Source organism: Sus scrofa, chromosome 6 (assembly GCF_000003025.6).
Source record: "Sus scrofa isolate TJ Tabasco breed Duroc chromosome 6, Sscrofa11.1, whole genome shotgun sequence".
NCBI lineage: Eukaryota > Metazoa > Chordata > Mammalia > Artiodactyla > Suidae > Sus > Sus scrofa.
Genome location: NC_010448.4, coordinates 151,022,078 through 151,046,825, shown reverse-complemented (window position 1 = coordinate 151,046,825; position 24,748 = coordinate 151,022,078). Strand labels below are relative to the sequence as shown.

At 38.7% G+C, this 24,748-nt stretch overlaps 1 protein-coding gene across 6 annotated transcripts in view; it reads left to right on the top strand.

Annotated features, from left to right (window-relative positions):
* Window positions 1–24,748, top strand: part of NFIA (nuclear factor I A) — a 395,772-nt gene that overhangs the window by 182,948 nt on the left and 188,076 nt on the right. For all 6 annotated transcript variants that reach the window (XM_021097780.1, XM_021097779.1, XM_021097784.1 and 3 more), the window contains exon 3: window positions 22,959–23,024. In XM_021097780.1, the coding sequence (XP_020953439.1) occupies window positions 22,959–23,024 (66 nt within the window). The remainder of the gene's footprint in view (window positions 1–22,958; window positions 23,025–24,748) is intronic.

Genomic DNA, 24,748 nt, shown 5'->3' with positions numbered 1-24,748 from the left:
GACTGAGAATTTTCCCAAAGAAACTGCTGTTTTTGAAAGGACAGTGAAAGATCCGTCTGCTTACAGTGTTAGAATAACCGTGTCTAAGTAAGATAAACACTGTCTTTTATTGTTGTTGCTGTTGTCTGTCTTGACATCTAGTATTGCCTGTTACCAAAAAAGCATGGAATAACTGTTGACAAATTTGACCTGTCTAGCTGGCATTTGTAATTGAGATTCATCTTTCATTAAAGCAAGTATATACATCATTATTTAAAAAAATTATTACGGTTTTGGTAAATTTGGATTTCCGGTTTTGTTTTGGTTTTTGTTTTTGACTATTATGTTGTTACTGGTGGTGATGGTGGTGGTGTTTTACTGAGCAGCTCAGCTAAGGTGTTTGAGTCAGACTTTTTAAGCATAAAAGTGCTTTGCATGGGTTTATTGCAAGTGTATCAACTTACGTCATTTGTGGCACTGAAAGTGAGATTGTAATTCCCAGAGCACTGGGACAGTTCATTCAAAGGTTAGCCCACCTATGTTTATAGTAGTTCCCTGTAATATAATTATAACTAATTTCCACTGTTGTTTTTGGAGAAAACTGTAGACTATAATTATGTGTTAGCACTTTTTAAACAGCTCCCTGCATTGTCATATTATTTTAAATGGGCTCTGTTTTAAAATAACCTTTCATGTTTTGATTGCAAGAATATAGCTTACACGGGTCTGTAGTTAGCAAAATACAAGGATCTAGCAAATGATAGAGCGTCGACACAACTGAAGGAAGGGATGGGTGTTAAACATTTCTAGCACTGCCCGAGGTTTAGAGGGGAAGATGGGGGAAGGTAGAAATCCCTTGTCCCTTAACCCTTGATCAGTCTTGTTGGGTAGGTAAGATATTAACATAGGCCAGCTAAGCTGCCATGTGAAAAAAAATACGTAGTAGTTATACAAATATAAAAATGAGACATATGAAGGATATTGTATTTCATTTTTGTGGTCCACTCAGAGGAATCTCAGAGCAGAATTAGAATAAAATCCCATCTTCCAGAATTAAGGGCAGCAACACCATTTTATCTCCTTGCAAATTTTGCCCATATCATCCCCAAATGGCAGATATCTGCATATAGTTAGTCATCAGGCCACACCCATCCCCTGCTACATCTCATTGCCATATTAGTAATAGAATTTTAGTGTTGATTTAAAAGACAGTCTGCCTTAAAGCAGATTGCTTAGTTTGCACACTGTGAATTGTAATTAAAGTGTAAGGGGTGCTTATTATGTCAACAACTGGCATGAGAACCCCCGAGCAGCAGGTGACCCCGAGCATGTGACGTTTGTGACAGCTAGGATCCCCTTTTCACTGGCTTAGCAATCTGAAAGTCCAAATTGAAAGAAGCCCAGAGGCTGTATATTTCATTAGATCCCAGGGGAAGTGAAGGATACAGCTTCCTTCTGTTTTCCTGGGAGGTCGCCAGAAAGTTTGTAGAGCTCCGTTTCTGTCAGAGGCTCAAAAGAGAAAAGAAAAAGCACACACAAAACAAAACAAAACACCATACACACCACAAAACCATCCACCAATCACCCCCAGGACCATAAATTTGACATTTCCCACAGTCTCTCTGAGACCACAGTGTTGCTGTGTCAGCAATATACCCCTTGCTTTGAATTGTTTGAAAGGAAGGCTCCGTGTTGTAGCATTTAAAAAATGTTTAATCTTCCATTTGCGGTGATTCTTTTGATATAAAACCATGAAGAGTTATCCAGTCCAGATATCATATGCCTTGCTTTAAACACTTTTGCATTATGTATTACATTCTCCTCACCTTCTAGAATAGGGCAGAAGTTGGAATTTAGAAAGATGAAACCACTCAGATAATGAAGGAAACAGACCAAGGAGACATGGCCTATGTATTCCAGTTCTTACTGTGATGGGTAAACCATTTGAAATGTGGTCACAGGAAAGATAAGCTGCTTTAGGAGGCTCAGGTCCTTTTTTACAGTATTCCATAGTGAGTACAGAACCCCCTAAGGTTTTGGTTTTGTTGGAAGGATTTGGTCTTGGAACCTGACTGGCAGTTGCTAGAATGAGTAGGAAAGGTATTTTTTCCTACCTCATGTTAGATGGTAGGCTTTTTAGTGTCACAGAGTTTCCATGTGGAAATATGGTACTTTGTTGCTTAGCTTTGGTAACACAGATCTTTTGGAAGTTGATTTTTAATTTGGGATTCAAGCTTCCTACATGAACTGATGTGGCAGTAGCTGGCCTGCTCTCAGAAAAACCACATATACACCTGGGAGGAAGTATTTCTAGCCTCCAGCATACCTTTTAGCTCCTAAGTGTTGTTAAAAATAAGAATTCTCTGAACCCGGACTCCACTTTTTTTGTGTGTTTTATTTTTTGGTCAAGAAAGACGGGTTAACATGTTGCTGTTTGTATGCTGCTGTGTGACCGTGCATGTGCTCTATTGCAAGCCTGGGAAGAGAACTGCAAGGCTTGAGAGAAAAAGATACATCGTTTTTATAGATTTGGTAAATGAAATACAACCTTCCAACTTCAGAGCTGCATTCAAATATTGTGATTAAGGGACTACCAGTTATTTTTTTAAATTAGAGTACACCTATTTCAGCAAATTGGCAAATAATTAATTTCTTTGTGGTTACATTTTTCAAGGTCAGTTCCTTTAATTCCGCCAGAGGGAAATCCAATATCTTTAGTAGAATTTTACTCAGTTACCCAGAGAGATGAGAGAAGAATAGGTGCGGGTGTGACAGAAATTTTTCTGCCTAAGGTTAGCTAACTAGTCATCAATTTCTTAACAATATAAGCATAGAATGCAGAGGTTAAAAACAAAAACAAAAACAAAAAACAAAAAACCGTCTCAGGTCATGGATTTTCCATTTTTTTATTTAGCTCCTAAGTGAAGCTTTTAATTTTTTTCCTCTGTGTTATGTGAATGTCTTTAATCTTATTTTATTTAATCTTTAAACTTTATTCTTTGTTCTCATCCTTTATCATATGTCTCTACCTGCCTTGAAGGTTTGTATTACATTGTTTTATCATCTGGGCAAAACCATGTAACTTTGTGAGTATCCTTACCATAGTCTGTTAATATCTAGCATCTGATAAAAGACAAATATACAGCGAATAAGCTGTTTTCAGAACTTTTGGCTAACTTCAGAAACCACATTCTCAATTTTCGGCCAGGTTTTAAAAAAAGAATTTAAGAGCTTCTGCCTACATCCAGCCACAGGTGTAGCCATTCTGTTGAGTGAAATAGGGCATGGCAAACAGGCCACAGTTCCTATCAGAATTAGTCTTCAGCCTAACATTTTCAACAGTTTCAATATCCGTCTTCTGAAATGCATGCTGGAATGAAAACTAAAAAGGAATTTTTAATATCTTATTTTCAATTATCTAAGTGTAACTTCTGATGTCCTTTTTCCGTTGTTGTTCTCTTCCCATTGACAGAAGCTTTACTGATGGACTAGTCCAAACATGGTTATGTCACTCTTTCACACACTTAGTAAAGTATTCTTGCTCTCCAATACACATCAAGGAGTCTTCAGTAATTATGAAACCAGAAATGAAAAAGCCCGTCATCACATACTGCAGGAATATTTTATAGTAAGGACCTAAAAAGGATTTACAAGAAACAAAATTTTTAAGCTTATGACTACTCTTTCTACCACAGATAATAGGAAATGTTTTTAAAAGACTCTGGTCCCAGTCAATTTGGAAATAGTTGTCAAAATTGTCTCTGATTTGAGTAATCTGCTTCCCTTTTGCATTCTTTTTTTTTTTTTTTTTCTTTTTTTTGGTCTTTTTAGGGTCGCACCTGCAGCATATGGAGGTTTACAGGCTAGGGGCCAAATCAGAGTTACACCCGCTGGCCTGCACCACAAGCCACAGAAACACTGGATCCTAAATCCACTGAGCAAGGCCAGGGATCAAACCTGCGTCTTCATGGATACTAGTCAGATTTGATTCCGCTGAGCCATGATGGGAACTCCCATTCTAATTTTTTGTTGGTTTGTTTCAAATATTAAATTATCTAGTAAGATTATTGTGAGCACTAGATAAGCCATTTGTCCATCTCTGATAGAGGGAAGTCTCTCTTTTAAGTGTTACCATTTCAGGAATTTTAGCCTTAATGGAAAAACCCAGCATGTTTTCTAACTGTTTCTGCTAGGAGATAGATAAATCTATAGGATTTCTCTGGAATAGCCCTTGCTTAAAAGGCTTGCCTGGATTGGCCTCTCCCCTCGATTCCTCTATTCAGTCACTTACTGAGCATTTTATATGGGCAAGCCTTTCTTGAGGCCTTGTGCCCTCAAGGGCTTGCAACTTGTTGGGAAGGCAGACAGGGATTATACACATGGAGAAATGAAATTGAAGCTGAGCCCTGTTGTTAGTAACCAGGCTGTAGGAAGCCAGAGGAAGGAGGGATTAATTCTGCCAAGAGGAAGGGCAAGTATCCTGTCTTCATCCTCTTCTACGCTGAGTTACCTTCTAAATTCAGGACCGGGATCTGCGCTGTATAAATATGACTAATAGGCATCGGGAAAGAATGCAGTTACTTTCTGTGCCTAAGTAGGGGGTTGACAAAAACAGAGGGTAAAAGCAAAGCCCAAACGGTATAAATGACTGAAATCTTCTCAAATATTTGATACGAAGCTTTGGGTAAAATGATACAGTTTTAATTAATGTCTTTAAGTGGCAGTTGAGGGTAGATAAGCCCAGTGGGCACTTGTCCTAGTTATCAAAATGTTGTTGCCATACAACTGAGAATAGTAATAGCTGGTTTGTGCAATACCAGTGGGTTAATTAAACTTTGCAGTTGTCTGTCACTCATTCCTCAGGCGGAGGGACTTTTGAGTTTGCAGTGGATCACTCCACATCATAGTTTTTAAAATTTAGCTAAGTTTGAGTCTAGAGAAAAAGAAATCAAGGCAATGGAAGATGTGGGTTTTTTTTTTTTTTAAATGATTTTTATTTTTTCCATTATAGCTGGTTTACAGTGTTCTGTCAATTTTCTGCTGTACAGAGCATGGTGACCCAGTTACACATACATGTATACATTCTTTTTTCTCACATTATCATGCTCCATCATAAGTGACTAGATATAGTTCCCAGTGCTATACAGCAGGATCTCATTGCTTATCCATTCCAAAGGCAGTAGTTTGCATGTATTAACCCCAAACTCCCAATCCATCCCACTCCCTCCCCCTTGGCAACCACAAGTCTGTTCTGCAAGTCCATGATTTTCTTTTCTGTGGAAAAGTTCATTTGTGCCATACATTGAATTCCAGATATAAGTGATAGCATATGGTATTTGCCTTTCTCTTTCTGACTTACTTCACTTAGTATGAGAGTCTCTAGTTCCATCCATGTTGCTGCACTTGGCATTGTTTTGTTCTTTTTTATGGCTGAGTAGTATTCCACTGTGTATATATACCACATCTTCCTAATCCAATCATCTGTCGATGGACATTTGGGTTGTTTCCATGTCTTGGCTATTGTGAATAGAGCTGCAGTGAACATGCGGGTGCATGTGTCTTTTTCAAGGAAAGTTTTGTCCAGATAAAGGCCCAAGAGTGGGACTGCTGGGTTATATGGTAGTTCTGTGCATAGTTTTTCTAAGGTACCTCCATACTGTTTTCTATAGTGGTTGTACCAGTTTAAATTCCCATCAACAGTGCAGGAGGGTTCGCTTTTTTCCACACCCTCTCCAGCATTTGTTGTTTGCAGACTTATTAATGATGGCCATTCTGACTGGTGTGAGGTGGTACCTCATAGTAGTGTGGTTTTTTTGTTGTTGATAACCAAAGGAATTAGTTCATCAAGGCGGAGGGCCAGTTTGAACAACATAAGCCTCAGGCGTCTTTCACAGGGAGGTTATGTGCGCTCTTTCAGTGTTGTACTTTGCTTCTAAGGACATGATGTCAATTTTCAATGTAATTTCTCAGAAAGCATTTGTACCCACTTATTTTATTTCCTCCAGGAACTTTCAAACAGCTCTTGCCGTGTGGTGAGCAGCAGGGCTATGCCTCTTTCCATGTAGGTGCCATCCTGTGCTGGGCAGTGCTGTGACTTGTGGTGGGTTATTCTGCAAGGGGTGCCCATCATCTCCCTGGCCTGCAAGCTTCCTGTCCCACAGGGAGCCCTGAGCTCGCGTGCCTTCTATTCATGGCCATCTCCAGGGCTCACAAGAGTGCTTGACACACAGTAGGTGCTCAGTCCATTTTTCTTGGTTTTATTTGTGGAATACCACGCCGACTAAATGATCAGGGTATATTATTAAGGAATTCAGGTCATGTTTCCATTTCCTTGGCTGCTACATTTATAATCTTTTAATCAGAATATGTCAACATTTCTAAAATTATTTCTGATCTGTCAGTGACATCTGAAGTTCCACTCGCCCTTTGCAATCACTTGTTTTTTGGGATGTACAATTCTTGGGAAAAAAATGACCTAGACTTCAAGAATTTAGGAATTTTCAGGGAAAGCTAGAGCTAGCTCATTTCCTTTAATAGCCTTAAAGATGAGGAAAATGAGACCCAGGTTTACAGAGCTTTGAGCCATCGATTCTGGATCCCAGATTTCCTGATTCTAAACCTGGTGTTCTTTTTTAGGACATTAAGCCAAATACCTTAAAGCTTTTCCTCTCTGTTGCTCGCACTTTTGATCTCTCATTTGTGAATACTTTCTTTAAACCAAACAGGGAATAATAAAGTACTCCAGGCGAGGGCAACTCAGAGGTGAACTTCACATGGAAATGTTACAGGCCTGCTGCAAGGTGCAGCCAACAGAAAAGGCGAGCTGGCGATCTGCCTTCCACGCAAAGGTTATTTTTCTTATTACAACAAAACTAATTAGTGGATTTTCTAATGTAAGAAAATGTTGCTGTTAGTAAAAAGTTTCATCTGTGCCAGAAAGCAGATGGTGACAGTGAACAGTGTTTTCTTTTGCCAGGTTTTGTATATGCTTTCTAAACCTGCAAGAGATTTTGCTTTTCCAGATTCAGATTTCTGATCTTTTTTATTTTTAAACAGAAATAGAAACTTATATTTAAATGTACTTGCATCATGTGGTCTGTTTGACATATCATAGTTCCTTGAAAATGTTGAGTAACATTTGATATTCTGCATGAATTTCTTCTCGAAGAGTCTTGGGACTTTTTTATGTTGTTCTGTACTTTTCTCTCCTTACGGAAATCCAGAAGCCATGCCTTGAGAGGGCCACGATAGGGAGTTTTGATGGGGTTAAGAAAAGCAGTGTGTAAGATTTTCTTTATGTGGTAATCTTTTTTATTTTGTTGTGTTTTGCTTCCAATTACTGTGCAAATACCAGCTTTTCTCAGTAAGGTTCATTAGGGCCTGCCTGTATTCATGATGACGTGAGGGTTGTATACAGTTTTGAATAATTCATTTCCCTACGTGCAACCGGTGAGATGTTACTCTCTTCCTGTTCATTTAGAATTTTCTTTTTTGCCTAGTGTTTTTTTATGAAGTCCCTTCCAAATATATTTGTTTATAGTCTTCTCCTGTGAAGCCCTAAGTATGTTAGGACAATACCAGCATGGCAGCCTTCAAACAAAGCACTTTCTGATTTTAAGACCAGGTGGGAGAACGTGTGACTACAGTAGTGTAGACAGGGCAGTCTGTTTTGTATGATAAACACTCACCTCTCTGTTGACTAAGACTTTAGAAAAGTTCCTCTTTCTGTAGGACTTCCATTTAGAGGAGAAAGGGAAATCATTAACTCCTTAGATCAGTTGTTAAGGTATAGAGTAAAAATGGAAAATGAAAACCAGCCCAGTGACTTTTTTGGAGGGGGAGATCATTTGGATAAATATAATAAGAAAGACTTGGCCCAAATTTACTACATGGAAAAGCATTTTGAAATTCCGTAAATTCTGTGCTATTTTTGGAGGTGATAGCCAGCATCAAAGAAAATCACAGAGGGCCTCCATCTCTTCTTTTACATCATACCTATGATGTAAAAAAGTTCCCGTGATGTTAAAAGAAAAAAAAACAAAACCCAAAACCTCTGCTGCTCTCTTTCCGTCCATCCCACAGCACGAACCTGAAACTCAGAGACACATCGAAATGTATGATGTCACCTTTAATTCCCAAATAAACTCTGATTTTTTTTACTTGCAACTTTTCCCAGGTCTGTTGCAAATAAAATTTCCTGTCTCATTTGAAGAACTCACCCCTGTTCAAACGATGCCACTTTTTTTGTTACTGCGTTCTTTTTTCCTTTTTGCTTTTTAGGGCTGCACCTGTGGCATACGGAAATTCCCAGGCTAGGGGTCGAATCAGAGTTGCAGCTACCAGCTATACCACAGCCACAGCAACACCAGATCCAAGCCTTGTCTGTGAACTATGCCACAGCTCACGGCAGCGCTGGATCCTTAACCCACTGAGCGAGGACAGGGATCGAACACACAAGCTCATGAATATTAGTCAGGTTTGGTACCGCTGAGCCACAATAGGAACTCCCTCCTTTTTTTTTTTTTTTTTAACTGTTTCTTCTTTTCCTTTGCTTTTCCCACTTAAAATTTGTTTTTAATATTCTTTTCTAGTAACCAAAAAGTAAAATAGGACAGAGTTTAGAAGGACTCCTGAGAGATTTAAACCAAATATCATATAGTCACCTTTTATTATGCTTTACTTATCTAAAAATTGTAAATCTGAAAAGACAGGGAGATGGTGACATCACCCTGAGCCACACATTAGGGCCTTGACTGTGTGAGTGCTGCGGGGGGGTTAAACACTGCTCCCTAAAGCCCAGCAGGGGTAGAGAGCAGGGGTGAGATGATGTGATAACGGGGCGTGACTTGGGTAGAGCTGCTCGATTTTGACACTCGAGCTCCAGCTTCCCTATAAGCTTTCACCTGTCCACAGGCTTCCATCATGACCAAAAAATTGGAAAAGCCGTGGAACCCAGAGATTTCCATTTTTGTTAAATAGAAAACACACAGATAGGTCATTTCCTCTTTGTAGAACTCTCCGCCTCCTCCATCCTCCTTTTGGAGACCTAGGAAAGTGTTCTCATTCAGGGCACCACCAGTGGAGCTTGGGGGGTGGGAAGTAGCCGCTCTCACACACTCTCTCTTTTTTTTTGGCCACCCCATGGCATATGGAATTCCCTGGGCCAGGGATCAGATCCAAGTAGCTCTTTCGACCTAAGCTGCAGCTGCAGCAACACCCGATCCTTAATCCACTGTGCCTGGCGGGGATCGAATCTGCCTCCCAGCTCTCCCAAGACCCTGAGATCCCATTGTACCACAGTGGGAACTCTGGAGTAGCTACTCTTAAAAACAAGCAAAGGAGGACGTTCCCCTTGTGGCTCAGCAGAAACCAATCTGACTAGTATCCATGAGGATAAGGGTTCGATTCCTGCCCTCGGTCGGGCATCAGGCGTTGCCGTGAGCTGTGGTGTAGGCCAGCAGCTGTAGTTCCAATTTGACCTCGAGGCCAGGAACTTACATATGCCACAGGTAGGCCCCCCCAAAGCCAAAACAAAACAATAAAAACCAAGCAAAGTACACTTTAATAAATGCTCAGAGTTGAATGAGCAAATTCGTAGTCAACATTATGAGCTACTTCAGACATGAATAAAAGGTTACAGTGCCTTGCACACACAGTAGGTGATCAATAAAAGTTTGATGAACTGAAATAAGCTTCTTTCCCTAAGAATCGCTAACTGTAATAGTTCTTGAAAAGTAAATCAGAATAAAGTTTCAGTCACCCATTTAGACTTTTTGATGAGGAGCAACTGTTGAAATAGCTCCTCTGTTAGAAACGTTCCAGAAAGCTTGATTTTTTTTTTTAAAGCAGAATAAATCCAGGTAACAAATAAGAAACTTTAAAAAAAAAAAAAAAAAACACATCCTGAAAATAGTTCATTTGGCTAGTCCTGCACAAACTATTGCTAGATACTGTATGGAAGACAGTTTAATTTTAGGATTGTTACTAAGCAAATTACTCATCCATACTGAATTACTGAAATGGAATTACTTATTCCCCCTCCCCCCAACATAATCACATTAAAGAACATAGGTTACATCCTAAAATGAAAATAAAAAGGACAGATAAAATGAACTTTAAATGTATGTGAAAGCACATAAGCCCAACTGGTACCTAATTGGGTTTAGATGGGTAGGAATCCATGATCTATGGTGGATTTCTGAGAACTTTTCTGGATTCAAAGCTACATAAGTAAATTCGTGTTTTAATTATCTAGGTTTATTTTTTTCTTTTTATGTAGGGTGTTTGCAGTTTTTTCATTTGTATCAACTCACACATTTTTGAAATTTTATAATTTAGGAGCGTTTTGGTTATAAGGTTCACTGACTAATCTTTTTTAGCATGTTTAAGTGCTCCATGGTATAAAGATACACAGAACTTGATGGCTTCCAAGTGTGGTTCAAACATCCAAAGCACTTGAGATTAGCACTATGTGAAGAAATTTTAAAATATTGTACTGCAATTAATTTTAAATAGTTAGCACTGCATATGTCAGGGAGAAAGCCATGATAGAATCCAAATGGAAACTCCTAAAAGTGAAATGATTCAATACATTTAAATCATTTTATCTATCATTAGACATAGAAGCAAAATATATATGATTATTTTATATAATCGTAGGGGTAGGTCGCAGATGCGGCTCAGATCTAGTATTGCTGTGGCTGTGGCTCAGATCTGGTGTCGCGATGGCTGTGGTGTAGGCTAGCATCTGCAGCTCCGATTTGACCCCCAGCACGGGAACTTCCATATGCCGCAGGTGCAGCTGTAAAAAGAAAAAAGAAAAAAATCCGAGTGTAACTTATAGTCGTCACTCAGTGTATGTGATTCCTCCTTGTCTGCGGTTCAGTATCCAGTGGGTCATGTAGACCTGTAGTATTTATTGTTGAAAAAAATCTACTTATATACAGTGGATCCACACAGTTTAAATGTGTTGTTCAAGGGTCAGCTGTGTGCGTATGTGTGTGTCTGTTTATTTGAAGGTATATTTGAAATGTTTTTTTAAAAAGTATAGTCCTCAGTCCTAGGACCTAGGACCTATATTAAATTCTTCAAGGATACTTTAGTCAGTAACTCCCAAAACATAAAATTTTCTGGTGTTCTGGATTACATGATGGATTGAAAAATAAACAGTTTCTTGGCTTCTGTAGTTAGGATTGGCCGAGTCACTGAAGATAAACATTCACAATTCATGGTGGTATATTTGTGGTCATTTATAAGGTAAAGAAGAGAAAGTCTTCAACTTAAAATGATTATTGTGGAATTCCCTTTGTGGTGCAGTGGAAATGAATCCGACAAGCGACCATGAGGTTGCAGGTTTGATCCCTGGCCTCGCTTAGTGGGTTAAGAATCTGGCATTGCCATGAGCTGTGTTGTAGGTCAAAGACACGGCTTGGATCCTGTGTTGCTGTGGCGTAGGCTGGCAGCTCTAGCTCTGATTCCACCCCTAGCCTGGGAACCTCCATATGCCACGAGTTCAGCCCCCAAAAGCAAATGATGATGATGATGATTGAATACATGTTATTTTTTCTTTTTTAAAATAATTCAGGGAATTTTATTATATGTGCAGTTTGTACAGCCATTGTCACAACCTAATTTGAGAACATTTACGTTCTAAAGCCCCAGTCCACCCCTCTCTTCCCTCCACCTTTGGTAACCATAAGTTTTTCAAAGTCTATGAGTCTGTTTCTGTTCTGCAAATAAGTTCACTTATATTCTTTTTTTAGATGCCACATATAAGTGATATCATATGTTTGTCTCTCACTGTCTAACTTCACTTAGTATGCTAATTTCAGCATCCATGATGCTGCAAATGCCATTATTTCATTCTTTTTTATGGCTGAATAATATTCCATTGTCTATCTCTGCCACATCTTCTTTATCCATTCCTCTGTGGATGGACATTTAGGTTGCTTCCATGTCTTGGTTATTGTATGTAGTGCTGAACATTGGGGTACACACATCTTTTCAAGTCATGTTTGTCTCTGGATGGATGCCCAGGATTGGGATTCTTGGATCATATGAAATCATATGTAATTGTACTTATGATCAGCTGCTCACATCACCAAGTTGCTTTTCATGAAATGTGGGTCCTAGCCTTGAGTGCAGCCAAGAAGACCAGCAGCAGCCAGACTGCTAAGGGTCTGTTCAAATTAGAACTCCAGGGATGCAAAGAACCCTTACAGGATACCTGACCCTTCTCATTTTGCTCCTTAGTTTAGGACCAGAAAGCCAAGCCCATGAATCCACATGGGATCTAGCACCACCCAGCCGTATAGTCTCCCCAAAGCCAGAAAACTCACCCAGAAGCATCCACTGACATCTCCCAAGATAGGCCCTGTGAAAGAGCTATTTTTTCACCTTCTGATTTTAATGCCATTTCCACAAAAACCTATTAGTTTCTATATGTTCCAGATACTGTGCTCTGTGCAGTAAAAATAACGGGACAAGAAATAAAAGTAACTAGCCGACGTGATTCTTTAACCAGTTTAAACACTTTGAGGAACCTGCTTCCATGCAGTGTACAGTCAGAGTTATAGTTCCTATAATTTACGAGGCATTTTCAATCATGCCATTCAGTTGTCATCACCCTCAAAGGCATTTGGGAGATGGGTAGATTGAAGTTCAGAGAAGGGAAGGGGCTTGCCTAGATCACAAAGTGAATATAAATGGCCAAGAAAGGACTCAAACCCTGGTTTTCTAATACTAGGTCCTTTACCTTTTTCATTGTTACCACAGCTACCTGTGTTAAACCGTCATTGCTGTTCAAGAGACACCAGGCCTGACTAGGAATTACATGAATGAAACTATTTCTAAGAGGGGAAAAACCTGGTTTTGAAAAGCCATTTTGATACTTTGCACCATTCCCAGCAGTACTAATTATGCAGTGATGTAGCTCTTGTTTTTCACTTGCAAGGACTCTGCCTAAACCTCTTCATATCTTACTAGAAAAAGTAATCCCAACTGTTCCCACCTACAGTTAGCATTCAGGCTGCTGTGCTTTCCGCTACAAGGCTCCAGCTAGTGGTACAGGTCTGATTGCTGTAGGTCTGAGTGGTACAGGGTAGTACGAGAATAAAAGCCATTACAAGGGTTCACAGTTAACAGTTTGCTCTACATTAATTTCACCAGGACACAGGACTTAATGAAGAGGGGATGCCACTGAATCTTGATGTTATTATCATTGTCCTGATTCACTGAGAGCTCCTTGAGAGCAGAGACCTTGCCTTTTTAAATTTCGTATCTCCAGGAGGAACACAGTGAGAAAGGCTCAGCGTAGGTGCGTTGAAAAAAAGAAGTAAAAAAGGAAGCAGTGCTTTTTCAGGAGAATGTTCCAGGATCATTGTCCCTTTGGTTAGCAGTCATGGCGTGAACAGTGCTAACACTGCAGAATCCCAGGCTTGTCCAAAATCTCTAGTGCTACTTCTCCCCGGTGATGGGAGTCATGGACACACTGAGAGTCCTTTTTTCTCAAATGCTTCAGAAAAACAAAACAAACAGACAAACAAACACCACAAGAAAGAAGGAAAAAAAGAAGCAACATCCCCCAAACTGCCTGATTTAGCCAACCACAGAATCTTCAACCTTCTCATTAAGGCGTCTGCATTTTTTTTTTTTTTTTTTTAGGCAAATGCCATTCTTACCCTCTTCTTTGGGCAGCATTATTTTCCGGCTGTGGATATGACAGTGTTCAGGTCCAGTGATTAGATCTCTGAGAGTTTGGTTGTGTAGTCACGGGGTTGAAATCTCCTCCACCATGCTTTCTCCCTGCGCCCCATCCCTCCCCTTCCTCCCCTTCCTCCATCACCAATTCTTAATTCTCGTTCTTCCTTTTTCCTTTCCAAGCAGGAAAATGTCCCAGTAAACCCCGCCACCTTGTCATGCAAGTTCCATGGGCGCCTTAGCTCTGGGGGTCTTCTTCTTGAGGCCTTCACCTTACTTTTAGACAGTTGTCATTATCTTTGTCTAAAGGTCATAGCTAAATTGAATAAAAGGAAAGCTGTGTTTTCCTGTCGATGCACAAAGGCAGTATTGACTTCCCTAATCCAGTTTGCTGAGGGGTGAGAGAATTAAATTAGATATCTAAGCACAGAAATTGAGAGCCTTTGAAAACAAAGATAAGGAGACAAGACTGTATTTTCCCTTTTCCTGGGAGCTCTGGGCTCAAGATTTTGCAGGTGTGTCATCTGATCCATGGCTTGCATCGATCAAAACTGTGCCAATGCATATTTAATTAGCACGGGGACCCTGGATGCATTATAGCCATCATCCCTATATTGAATGGACTGTCAGACTTTCTGCACACTTCTCCACCCCCACCCTCCCCTCAACCCATGCCCCCTCCCTTGCCTCCTTGTTTGGGAAGCTTCTGCATTTTGTCTGAGCAGCTAAAAAGTTTCTTTGTTTTTAGCTGCTGATGCATACAGCACCACTGAGGAGAATACAAACAAGTAGAGTCCTAAAGTGTTTATTTTGTCTAGGAAGACAAGCTCAACCAATTTGATGCCTTTGGTAAAGATTTTCAAACGCTGTAGAAAACCAACAATAAAAATGAAAAGAAATACAGTGTTCAACTCTTCATGTATAGATTTTTGTTAGGTCAATTGTATTAGGATTTTTTAAAAAAAGAGGATCCAGGAAATACGAGAGTAAAAGAATAATTTTGCTATTATAGTAGAAAGTATTTTTTAAAACTCTCTGGTGTTGATCATAGCTAGAGTGTGTTAGCAAACGTTTTTATTTATCAGTCCACATTTCATGATAAAAGTCGTCGTTCTGTCCTGAGTCTTATCTTGCCATCAGGGAATTCAATGCATGTAGAAAAGTTAAGATAGAAGGTGGGCAAAAAGTTAGAGTTAGATGCTTTTTTTTTTTTTAAGTTTCAGAGGTTTCATAGAAAGAAACATCTATTGGTGAGGATTCTTAGTTTGATGGGAGGTTTGGAGTTTTGCCTCCAACAGGTTATTTTATGGGATATGGTCACCGTTGATTTTCACACAGGTTACAAAGCCTGAGTACCCAACAGTGTTGTCTGATAAACAGACATAATGCACCAAGTCTGCCTAGAATAAAGAGCAACAGACTGTGAGCACATATTTAGGACTCGTTTAAACTCATCAGCATAGTCTAGCTCATAGTTCTCTAGTCTACTTTTGAGGTAGCTTCTTGCTGGTAAAGTAACAAGGAATTTTTTTTTTTTTTTTTTTTTTTTATCCTTGCTACAGTTTGCTGTGGAGACTCATGGGAAGTTCATTTGCATACATCTTGTTACAATGACTGACTACTTCCTGGCTTAGACAAAGTGTTGCCTGATAAACAGACTTAACACACAAATGTCTGTCTGGAATAAACAACTGGCAAGCTGAGATTTACATTTCCATTATCAGAGATAATCTCTTTCCCAGTATATGGGAATTAAGAATCTTTATTTTAAAACCAGGACTGTGATTGCTGGTATTTTACACGAGAATCATGTCATGCGTGGGTTGGGGTTGAATTTTGTGGCTTTTTTTTTTTTTTTTTTTTTTAAGAAACAAAAATGTATACAGATGGGAAGATTTATATTGCAAAGGTGTAAATGTATATTTCTTTTGCAGGGGAACTTATAGTTTCAAAGCCAGGTTTTCTTTCATTGTTTTATGTGATCCACACAGCAATTCTATTAAATTAGGCAGAATAGTCATTAGTGTCTTCATTTTATAGATGAAAAAAAAACCCAGGATCTAGATCAGTTGAATAAGATAGCTGAGATTTTTTTTTTAGGGCTCCGTCTTTGTACCATGTCATTCTCCTTTCAGTTGTGAAATATGAATACACAGAAAGTTAATGCTTAAAATACTAACCATTTAAATAGCATGGTTATCCTCAATGGAAATAATTTTATTATTTTAATACATTTTTATAGATATCCAGATACAGGAAAATAATGTGTCTAGATTATAACTAAATTATGCATCATTTCCAGTTGATACATTTGTTTTTATAGCATGTAAAAGTATACAGGGAAATTTTCAACTTCCAGCTGTATAGATGACTATATAAATAATCGTCCAGTGTATTTTCTTCTGTTTTAAGAACCCCAAGAGCTTACTGTTAAAATTAATTTTGTTTGTGAAAAAAGTGACTCAAAAGGGGAAATTGGCACAATTCCGATATGGGGTGATGTTACAGCTTTTTAGGCAGGTCTTTGTTTACGCATGCGTGGGTAGGTAACCAGTTTGACTCAGTGCGAGTTCTGAATTGATCAACAGGTCATCCTCACATGTTAACGCGGCTCTTGTTATGAGGAAAACAAAATTCAAAGCGGTTACCTAAACATTTTACTGATTTTAGTCACAGACCCTTGTCAAAGAAAATATGAGAAATTCTAAATTAAGTCAGAGTATTGTGCTTGCACATTTTTTTTATAATCACCGTGTTCTTGCAATGGACTTCATTTATAATTTCACTGAAAAAGCTGATCATGATTTGAAATCAGCCTGATTTGTAGATTGAAGGTTTAAAGATTGAGTCATTCTGTTTTTCCTTTCAGAGTGACTGAATTTGTCATTTTCAAACCTTAAAATGATTCCCCCTCAGTGTCATAACACAACAAGGGTGACACCATTTTACTTTTCTCTCAGCGTGTTCAAACTGTGCATCATTCCACAATCTCCCTGTGCACGTAGAAAAATAACACGTTTATGAGTAGGTGATAAGACAGTTGAATCACTCTTCAACCTAAACAGTCGTATCATCATACACAGCCCCGACAAAACAGATGGGCCTTGAATACCAGCATTAATGCCAAAAAATCTAATTCCTGCAAATTTAATATTTCACAAATTCTTCCTCAGAAAGGCATTTTTAAAAAGTTTCCGGGAAGAAAATGGTAGTGATCTAGATCATATAACACTTTGAAGTCTGGCCCTGAAAATGCCATGCCCAGGAGTGGCTAAGGGGTGGATCTCCTGAGCAGCTGGCAGCCCCCAGGGTGGTCTGGTGGAGCCCTTCCAAGTCGCTGCTGCGTGAACACAGCCTTCCCGCTCCATCCGAATCCGGATTAGGGGAGACAAGGCAAACTAGCCTGGTCCTTTTGGAATGAGGGTTTTCCTGCTCCCCCATCTCCCCATCTCCTTTCTGGTAAAGACGGATTTGCTGTGCATAACCTTGATTACTGCGGTTATCATACCCACAGGCGATTCTAGCTTACTGGGAAAGATACACAGATCAAATTTGGTATTTGCAGTATACGGTAAAGATAAGACTTGCTATTTAAAGAACCACCGAGTCTTTCCATTTTAAAAGATCAGAAAACTTTTATGGTCTGACTCACCTCATGACGTGTTTCAAAAGCTGTGTTATTGCATATTAACTTGTATTAAGTGGGCCACCATTGTATACATGAATTGACATTAAATATTGGTTTGGTTTTTCACTGAGCTTAAAGCGAAAGCTTAAAGCCTATCCATTCTCTGAAAATGTGGATAATAATCGAATATTTTTGGTGGTTCAGATGTAACGATGGTGTTTCGAAATTCTGCGTGTTCTTTGCCAGACCGTGATGGATAATGTTATATTTAGCAGATAGCACTGTATTCATCAGTGTTTACTTGTAAGCTGCAGGTTGTATATACATATGTGTACCTGTGCGGTGACATTCCACGTGCTCAAACAAAGGTTTTTAAAAATATTTCTTCATGCCTTGGTCTTTAAGGTTGTGGTGACCCTGGGAAAAAACAGACAATATTCCTAAAGATTATATAAAGTCTTATAATAATATTTCTTTTATAGCTATGAAACCAATAAGCAAAAGATGACTATCATAGCCATTTTTCTAGATGTCTTTACTATTAACGTCTTATGATACCGAATGATCAAAATAGAGTCATCCTAAGCTTTACACTACCACTCAGAAATAGAATTATGTTAACATCATGGATATAGAAAAATGAACCTTGGATTCTTTGCCTTGACTCTTGCAAACTACTCGTCTTCCCAAACCTCTGGAAGAGACAAAAATCTACCTAAATTTTGAATGTCTTTAAGGGCTACAATTCTGGAGGGTAACTGCTTATTATATTCAGAGTATAATCACCCCATTCCTTATTTTCTTCTACCCCAGGAATGTTCCAGCGCTTCATTTATTTGCAGGAAGGGATTCATTCCTGATTTTGCCTTTCCTTTTCAGCTACACACAACAACTCCATCTCTTTTAGGCGACATTTTCACTTTCTTTCACTCGACTGACTTGTTTTTGTTTCTGAATTCCTTCTGATTTCTTCCTGCCACCTTTTAATTTGAGAGATTCAAAGCTGGATGCAAAAATTCTGACAAAGGCTTTTCAGACTTCATCTTTAGCCAAATCAATATTCATGTAGCGAGGTTGAACTTAGGTGAAATGATTTTCCCTGTGCAACCAGAATTTGTACTTCTATGGTTCATAGACTTTTGCTGATATCATGTTGACCGAATAGGAATGACACAGGTTGGTTGGTTTTGGGGTGGGAAGGGTTCCTCCCCACTGTGTGGCCGCCCTCCCTTTATCAGCTATTCACAATAGCTGTGGTTGGGATTTTGAAGCCCTCTTCGGGCGTCAGGACATGGCAGCGTTCTCTTACTTTTGTTTTTTTTCGAATGTGCAAAATATTTCTGCCATCCATCATTTCAGCTGGCACTCATTTCTGGGGGGCCTTTTATGTGTCAGACACTGTCCTCAGCTCTTATTATTCCGACGAGCCTCTGTGGTGTGTCAGCCAGGGGATCAGAGGGGTGATTGTCTGCAACTTCTAAACGCTGCCTAAGACTTCCCACCCAGGAACCAGAGGGATGTGCCTGTCTGTCCCTTGCCAGGCCCCATGAAGGGGGACGTAACACAGAAATAAAGACCTTTTCTGCCTTCCTCTTTCCTTCTCTAAGTTCCCATGTGCTTTTAGGTGTGAACTTAGTATATTTTCAGTCCCTGGCAGTGGTTTAGCATTAGAAAACTGAACAAGTGCAAATTCACAGTATCTCTTTCGTTCAGCAATTATCAAATCCTTGGCTGGGCCAGGTACCCTTGGAAGGGCTTGGGGAATAAGACGAGAGTAAGAAAGGAATTCTTTTCTTTTGGAGCTCAAATTCTCATAGGCGTTCGTTGTACCTTAGTACAACATGGTGTAAGTCATACTGTGAGAGATGTATGGTCCGCGAAGCGGGATGGGAGAGGAAAAGTTTAATGCTGGATTGAGCACAAGGAAGATTTAACAACATTCTGTCTTTGCTTTGTGCCTCTAGAACAGAAAATACATGGACGTGATGTCTCCTTTTTTGCCTGATCAGTTTTACCGTATTGACATGTTTTTATCACTCTTCATCATCCCAAAAGAAGTATTCTGTGAGGTCCCAAGCAGAAGGGAGCAGAATTGAGGTTAGGGGAGCTAGATACTTGGCAAAGTAGCAAATCCAGTACAAAGTTTCCGTTCCTGCATCACGCAAGCTTGTGGAAACAGAGGCTAGTAGGTAGGCATTAGGATTTATTTTATTCCTTTCCCCAGTGATTATATTGATAGCGAAATATCTTTGTCTGAGTACTCCAGCAATATAGCTGTAGGCGCCATAAAAATGCATAGATAGATGGCCACCCGTTCAATTAAGAGGTCTCAATCCAGCCTCCTGTATGGAAACCCTGTCTATTTTAGGTTTAAATTTCTGCTCATAAATTTTTTAGAAACCAAAAGAAAAATTGCTTTTCAAGGTTAGGTTGAAGTCTAAGTTTCCTTAAAGAAAAAGCAAACCCCTAGATGGGAAAAATAAATTGATAACCCTAATGTACTTCCTCACAATAGCATTTCCAGTGCCATCATTTAAACACAGTTTAAATAATATTCTCTTCCTTGTAATGTACAGATCTTCTGGCTTTCATTCAGGGACCCAGAGAAAGTCACTGCCATGTGTGTGGGGGGAGTGCTCAGATACGAGAAGAGCATCTAGTTCTGTGCGAGTGGATTTTTTTATCTGGAGCCTCTAATTATTTCAGGTGGTGGGAATCAAGTGACCGTGTGATAACTGTCCCCAAAAGTAAGACAAAAAGTTACTTAGGCTTCTGACCTCTCTCTACCAAGTATGTAAAAGAGAAAAATAAATGAATTGTTATTCACCTTCATGATAGTGTTTTAATGCAAATGCTTAGGAAAGAGATCTTTTCATTTGTATCAATTATGTATGGGTAGAAATTAATTTCTGATTCTGGTCAGCTGGTTGGCTCCATACCTAACAGCATCGATGACTTTTTGCAGCCCTAGAGAAAATATCCACGAGTCCTCAACGTAGAATTGCACCGGGACAGGGTAGTTTTGTTCCTTGTTGGTTTAAAAATGAAACAGCATTAAATGGCCCATGGTGAAAAATACTTACTAAAGTTTTCAGATCATTTAACTTTTCTTGTAGATCTTTGGCTTTCCCTATCCGTTACCAGGATGGTGTATTTTAGTATGCGGTCCTTGAGTGGCTAACAGTGTCTCCAGCTTTTGAATAAAACTGGAGAAATTAAATTCCGTTTTCAGTTTGGCTACATGCCTCCTCCTCCAGTGTTTGTGTCTGAGCTTTCACAAGAGTGCTGCGGCCCCTTTCAGACCAACTCTGAGCTGTTTTCCTGCTGCTCAGTCGTTTGCTGCTTGTTTGCTTCTTTTTCTGTGGCTGGGAACGTTACACTTTCTCTGAACATACCTGTCGCCATCTTTTGTTGCTGTCCATGTTTTCTATAATTATGCTATCTTTTATAAATATAGGGTGGCAAATGTAAAAGAAAATTTAAAAGAACAAAGAAGTCCATCTTTAGATTATTAAAATAATTTTTGGTGTTTCTCATTGTTTTTTAACCTTAATATTAATAGGTAAATATCAGAACAGTAATTGGCTATGGTATATTTAAATTAATTGAGATTAAAAATATTTTTTCCTTTTCTTCACGAAGAAATGATTACTCAGAAAGATATTAGACCTAGCAAAAGAACATCGGCAAAGCTATGATATCGGAAGTTAGGTTTGCTAGTCTTACTCCAAAGAAAATGTTCTGTTTGGCAAAATTTTATTTGTCTATTTTGGGATATGACCAGGAAGAATTTTAACTTTCCCTACAACAAACTTAGATATTTTCTTTATAATTTTAATTGTGGATATTAAGGGTTTAAAAATTTCCAGTGCAAAAATAATGATGGTATGCTTTTTCGCCTAAAACATGTTTAGTTACTTCTAAGAATGTTTAAATTTTTAATTTTTAATGGCAAAATTACAGAGTATTCCTTTAGAAAAAGAGAAGGTAATCATGCCATCTTTTTAAATCACCTGTTATAAAAGTAATATTAATTTTTGGACTTAAAATTTCACCTATGGTCCAATATAAATTTGCATTCCAGTTTTCAGTGCAGACTTTGGATTTAACTTTGTGGTTCATTCTCAAGAATTTCTCTAAAATTTTTTAACCTGTACTGCTTTTGTTTGTGTTTTCACTGTGGCTATTCTTACATTATGATAAAAGCTACCACTTTGCCAGACTTAAATAAAAACTTATATTTTCACATTTTCTGCTGTTTGAACCCTTGATTCAATCTAGAATTTTTGCTGTAGTCATCAGGTTAAGAGCATCTGAAAAAAATTTTAAATAGATGTTTTAAAAATAGTACTTCCCGATAATTAAAATCTTCATTTGCCTAAAAGCAGGGAGCATTTCTAAAGTAATAAATTAGCACTTCTTGACCTAGGGTCATTCGTAGTGCTACTTCTTTTTTGCAGTATCTCCAAGGAAGAGAATGGTAAAGCTATAACTCTGTTGAAATAGAAGTAATATTTTCAATTTAATCACAGTTAAGTGTCATGACCTTTTGATCTTGCATTGAACTTCTTGCTGAAATGTGGTCAAATTTCAGACAGCTCCTTCTAACCCTGTGAAGTCAAGGTTAAGTTCAGAGTCAGGCTTTCCACAGATACAGAGGTTTTCCTTAAAAAAAAAAAAAAAAAGTTTTTCGATAATGTTATATACTGTTTCAAGTCTCAGAAAAGGCTTTACGTAAAAAATTCTGTCCTTGAGCTCTTCTGTCTGACCTTTTTTTGCCCGTAAAATGAATCACAAATATACTTCTAATTCTGTGAAATTTTTTGATCTAATTTAGTTTCATCTCATTTTAAAATTAGATGGCATTTTATTTGAAATTATCCCAGTTAGAAGTTACAAAATAATTGAATTAGTTTCTTTAGCTGGAAAATGATTGTATTTGTTTAAATAAAAAATGAATGGAATCCCATAAAGGTGTGCAAGAACCTGTTTTCGCTCACAAGCTCTTTTAGGATCTTCCAAATGCATCAGGGTGAGAGAAAAATAGCACCTAACGAAGTGGGGGAACTGTGTATCTTTCAGAAAGACGCCTTTGAGTGATCCTGTTCTTTTAAGTAAATGCACTAGAATATTAGGATTCTAGTATTTAATGGTGTTAGTCTGCGTAGTCTGTTGCTGTAATACAGAGCTAAATATCAACAGAACTTGTTTCTGTTGTTTGGGTTGCTTTTATATACCAGCTTCAAAATATGTTTTGACACTTTATTATGTTCTGAATCAAGCTTCAGATGTGTGTAATGAAGGATGAAGTCTTTATCAGACTCTAGTGTATAAATAATGGAGAAGAGCAGTTTGGAAATGGTCTCTCTCTGTCAGAGGATGGTTTCTGAAGAGTTTCAAGTTATGATCTGGCACAGGCCAAGCGCCACTGGAGGTGTAAACAGAACCAAGTCCTCTCGGAAGGCATGGGCCGCTGAGGCTGCTGTTTTCCTCCCTTTTCTTTGCTCTCCTCTTTTTTTTCCCGTCATCATGTCACTTCTGCAACGGTCTCATTCCTCGTGTACATGCTGAACCTTTTGAGAAAGTCTGGCACCTCTGATCCACGTTCTTTCACAGACCCTGTAATTTTTGGCTGTATTTTTATGTTTTTCAGATTCAAGTCAATCTGAAAGTCCCAGCCAGCCAAGTGACGCTGACATTAAGGACCAGCCAGAAAATGGTAAGTTTAGTTTGGGACGCCGGTTGCTGCTTTGAAAGTCCACAGTCGCCAGCAGCCAACCATGAGCAAGGATTTTGAGGTCTGCCCCTCTGGGTGGCCCACAGTAGGAGCGACTTTGAGGACTCAGGGAGTTTTCTGGGTCACTCCAGCAGCGCCAGGCCCTTCCTCTCAGCCACAGACCCTCCCAGGGTACTCCCAAGAATCCGAGTTCCCAAGAAAGTTGATTGCTGTGAGAGGTGGGGTTGATGTATCAGATCAGAGTCTTTTACAGCATAAGTGAGGAGCCAACTCCCTTTCATTTCAGTTCCTTTTAAGGTGGCAAGTGGCCCACAGTCTTCTTCACTAGCGACTTAAGTTTATTGACTGACAAGTATTTTTGAAGCCTTTTGGAAGCCTTTGCTAATAATTGCTATAAGAAAATTATCTCTGCCTTTGAAGGAGTTTTCACTTTAAATGGTCTAAAATAAACACCTGGCAGTATTAAAGTCATCAATTGCTTAATTTCTGTTCTGTATATGTATATATATATATATATGTATATATAAAACATGGAATACACACTTTATGCATATGATAATATTCACTAAAATGCTAATGTGTGCTATATGCACTCTAAGGACAAGAAAGCCTGTCACAGGTTAGAATCTTAAGCCTGAGTAAAACGATCAGTTTCAGTAAAAACTGAGAAGGTGACTAACGGTGCCCATCGTACGTTAAACATTGTATTATGCATTTTCATACATACCATCTCATGAAATTCCAAAGTGCTCATCCTTGGTGAGAGAACTGAACGCTCTAGTGGGAACTTGACCTTGAGGGACCTTTGAGGAAACGATGACATCATGGCCGAAAACTCAGGCTGTAGGGTCAGAGCTGTGTTCAAATTCTGCCTCTACTCTTTCTTTCCTTTGTAGTTTTGAATGGATTATTTAACCCCCTGGAGTATTGATTTATTCCTCACTTTTGAAGTGGTTTAGTAATAATATTACTTTCACGTTGAAGAATTATAACATACTTATCACCATAGTATTGTTCATAGACTTTATACCAAAAAAAAAAAAATAGAAAAAGCTGACTGTTGTTAATATTATTCATATTATTTTTCTAGTCAGTGTAATTCTACCATGCCGTTTTTCAGTTGCTTAGAATGACCTCATTCTTATGACTCTTTTTCTTTTTGTTGTTTCATACATTTTTCCATTTTGATCTCTTTCCGGTCTTTTGGAATAGATAGGTAAACTGACTTACGTCAGTATTGTGGGGTGGAGGATTGAATGTACCACATTAGATATCCTGTCCCTGATTTCTCAGGATTTGTTTCATTTCCCAAGCCTGGGAAATTATAACAGTGTCGGGCTCCCATATTAAATACAGACTATCTGGCCATTCCTCTCCTCGTTCTGGTATTATGGTGGTATTTCCTTATCAAAATTGTCTTTTCACAGCAGAAATTTTTTTAAAAAGAGAGAGACAGAGACCTCTGAAGGCTTGTTTTTAGTGTCAGAAACAGCTACATCTTCTTTTTTGTTGACATTTTGAAAAGCGGTATTTATAGATTAATTTCACTCTTTATTTCCCACTTGACGTATAAGTGATGCCTTCTCTTCTACGTTGCGGATTTTTCATATGTCGTATTTATCTGTATTCTGCCTGAAGTTGTGTCCGGAGACACTTCCTTTATTTTCACCGTTAGGAACGGGTGGGCTGCCGGGGTGTGTGGTTCA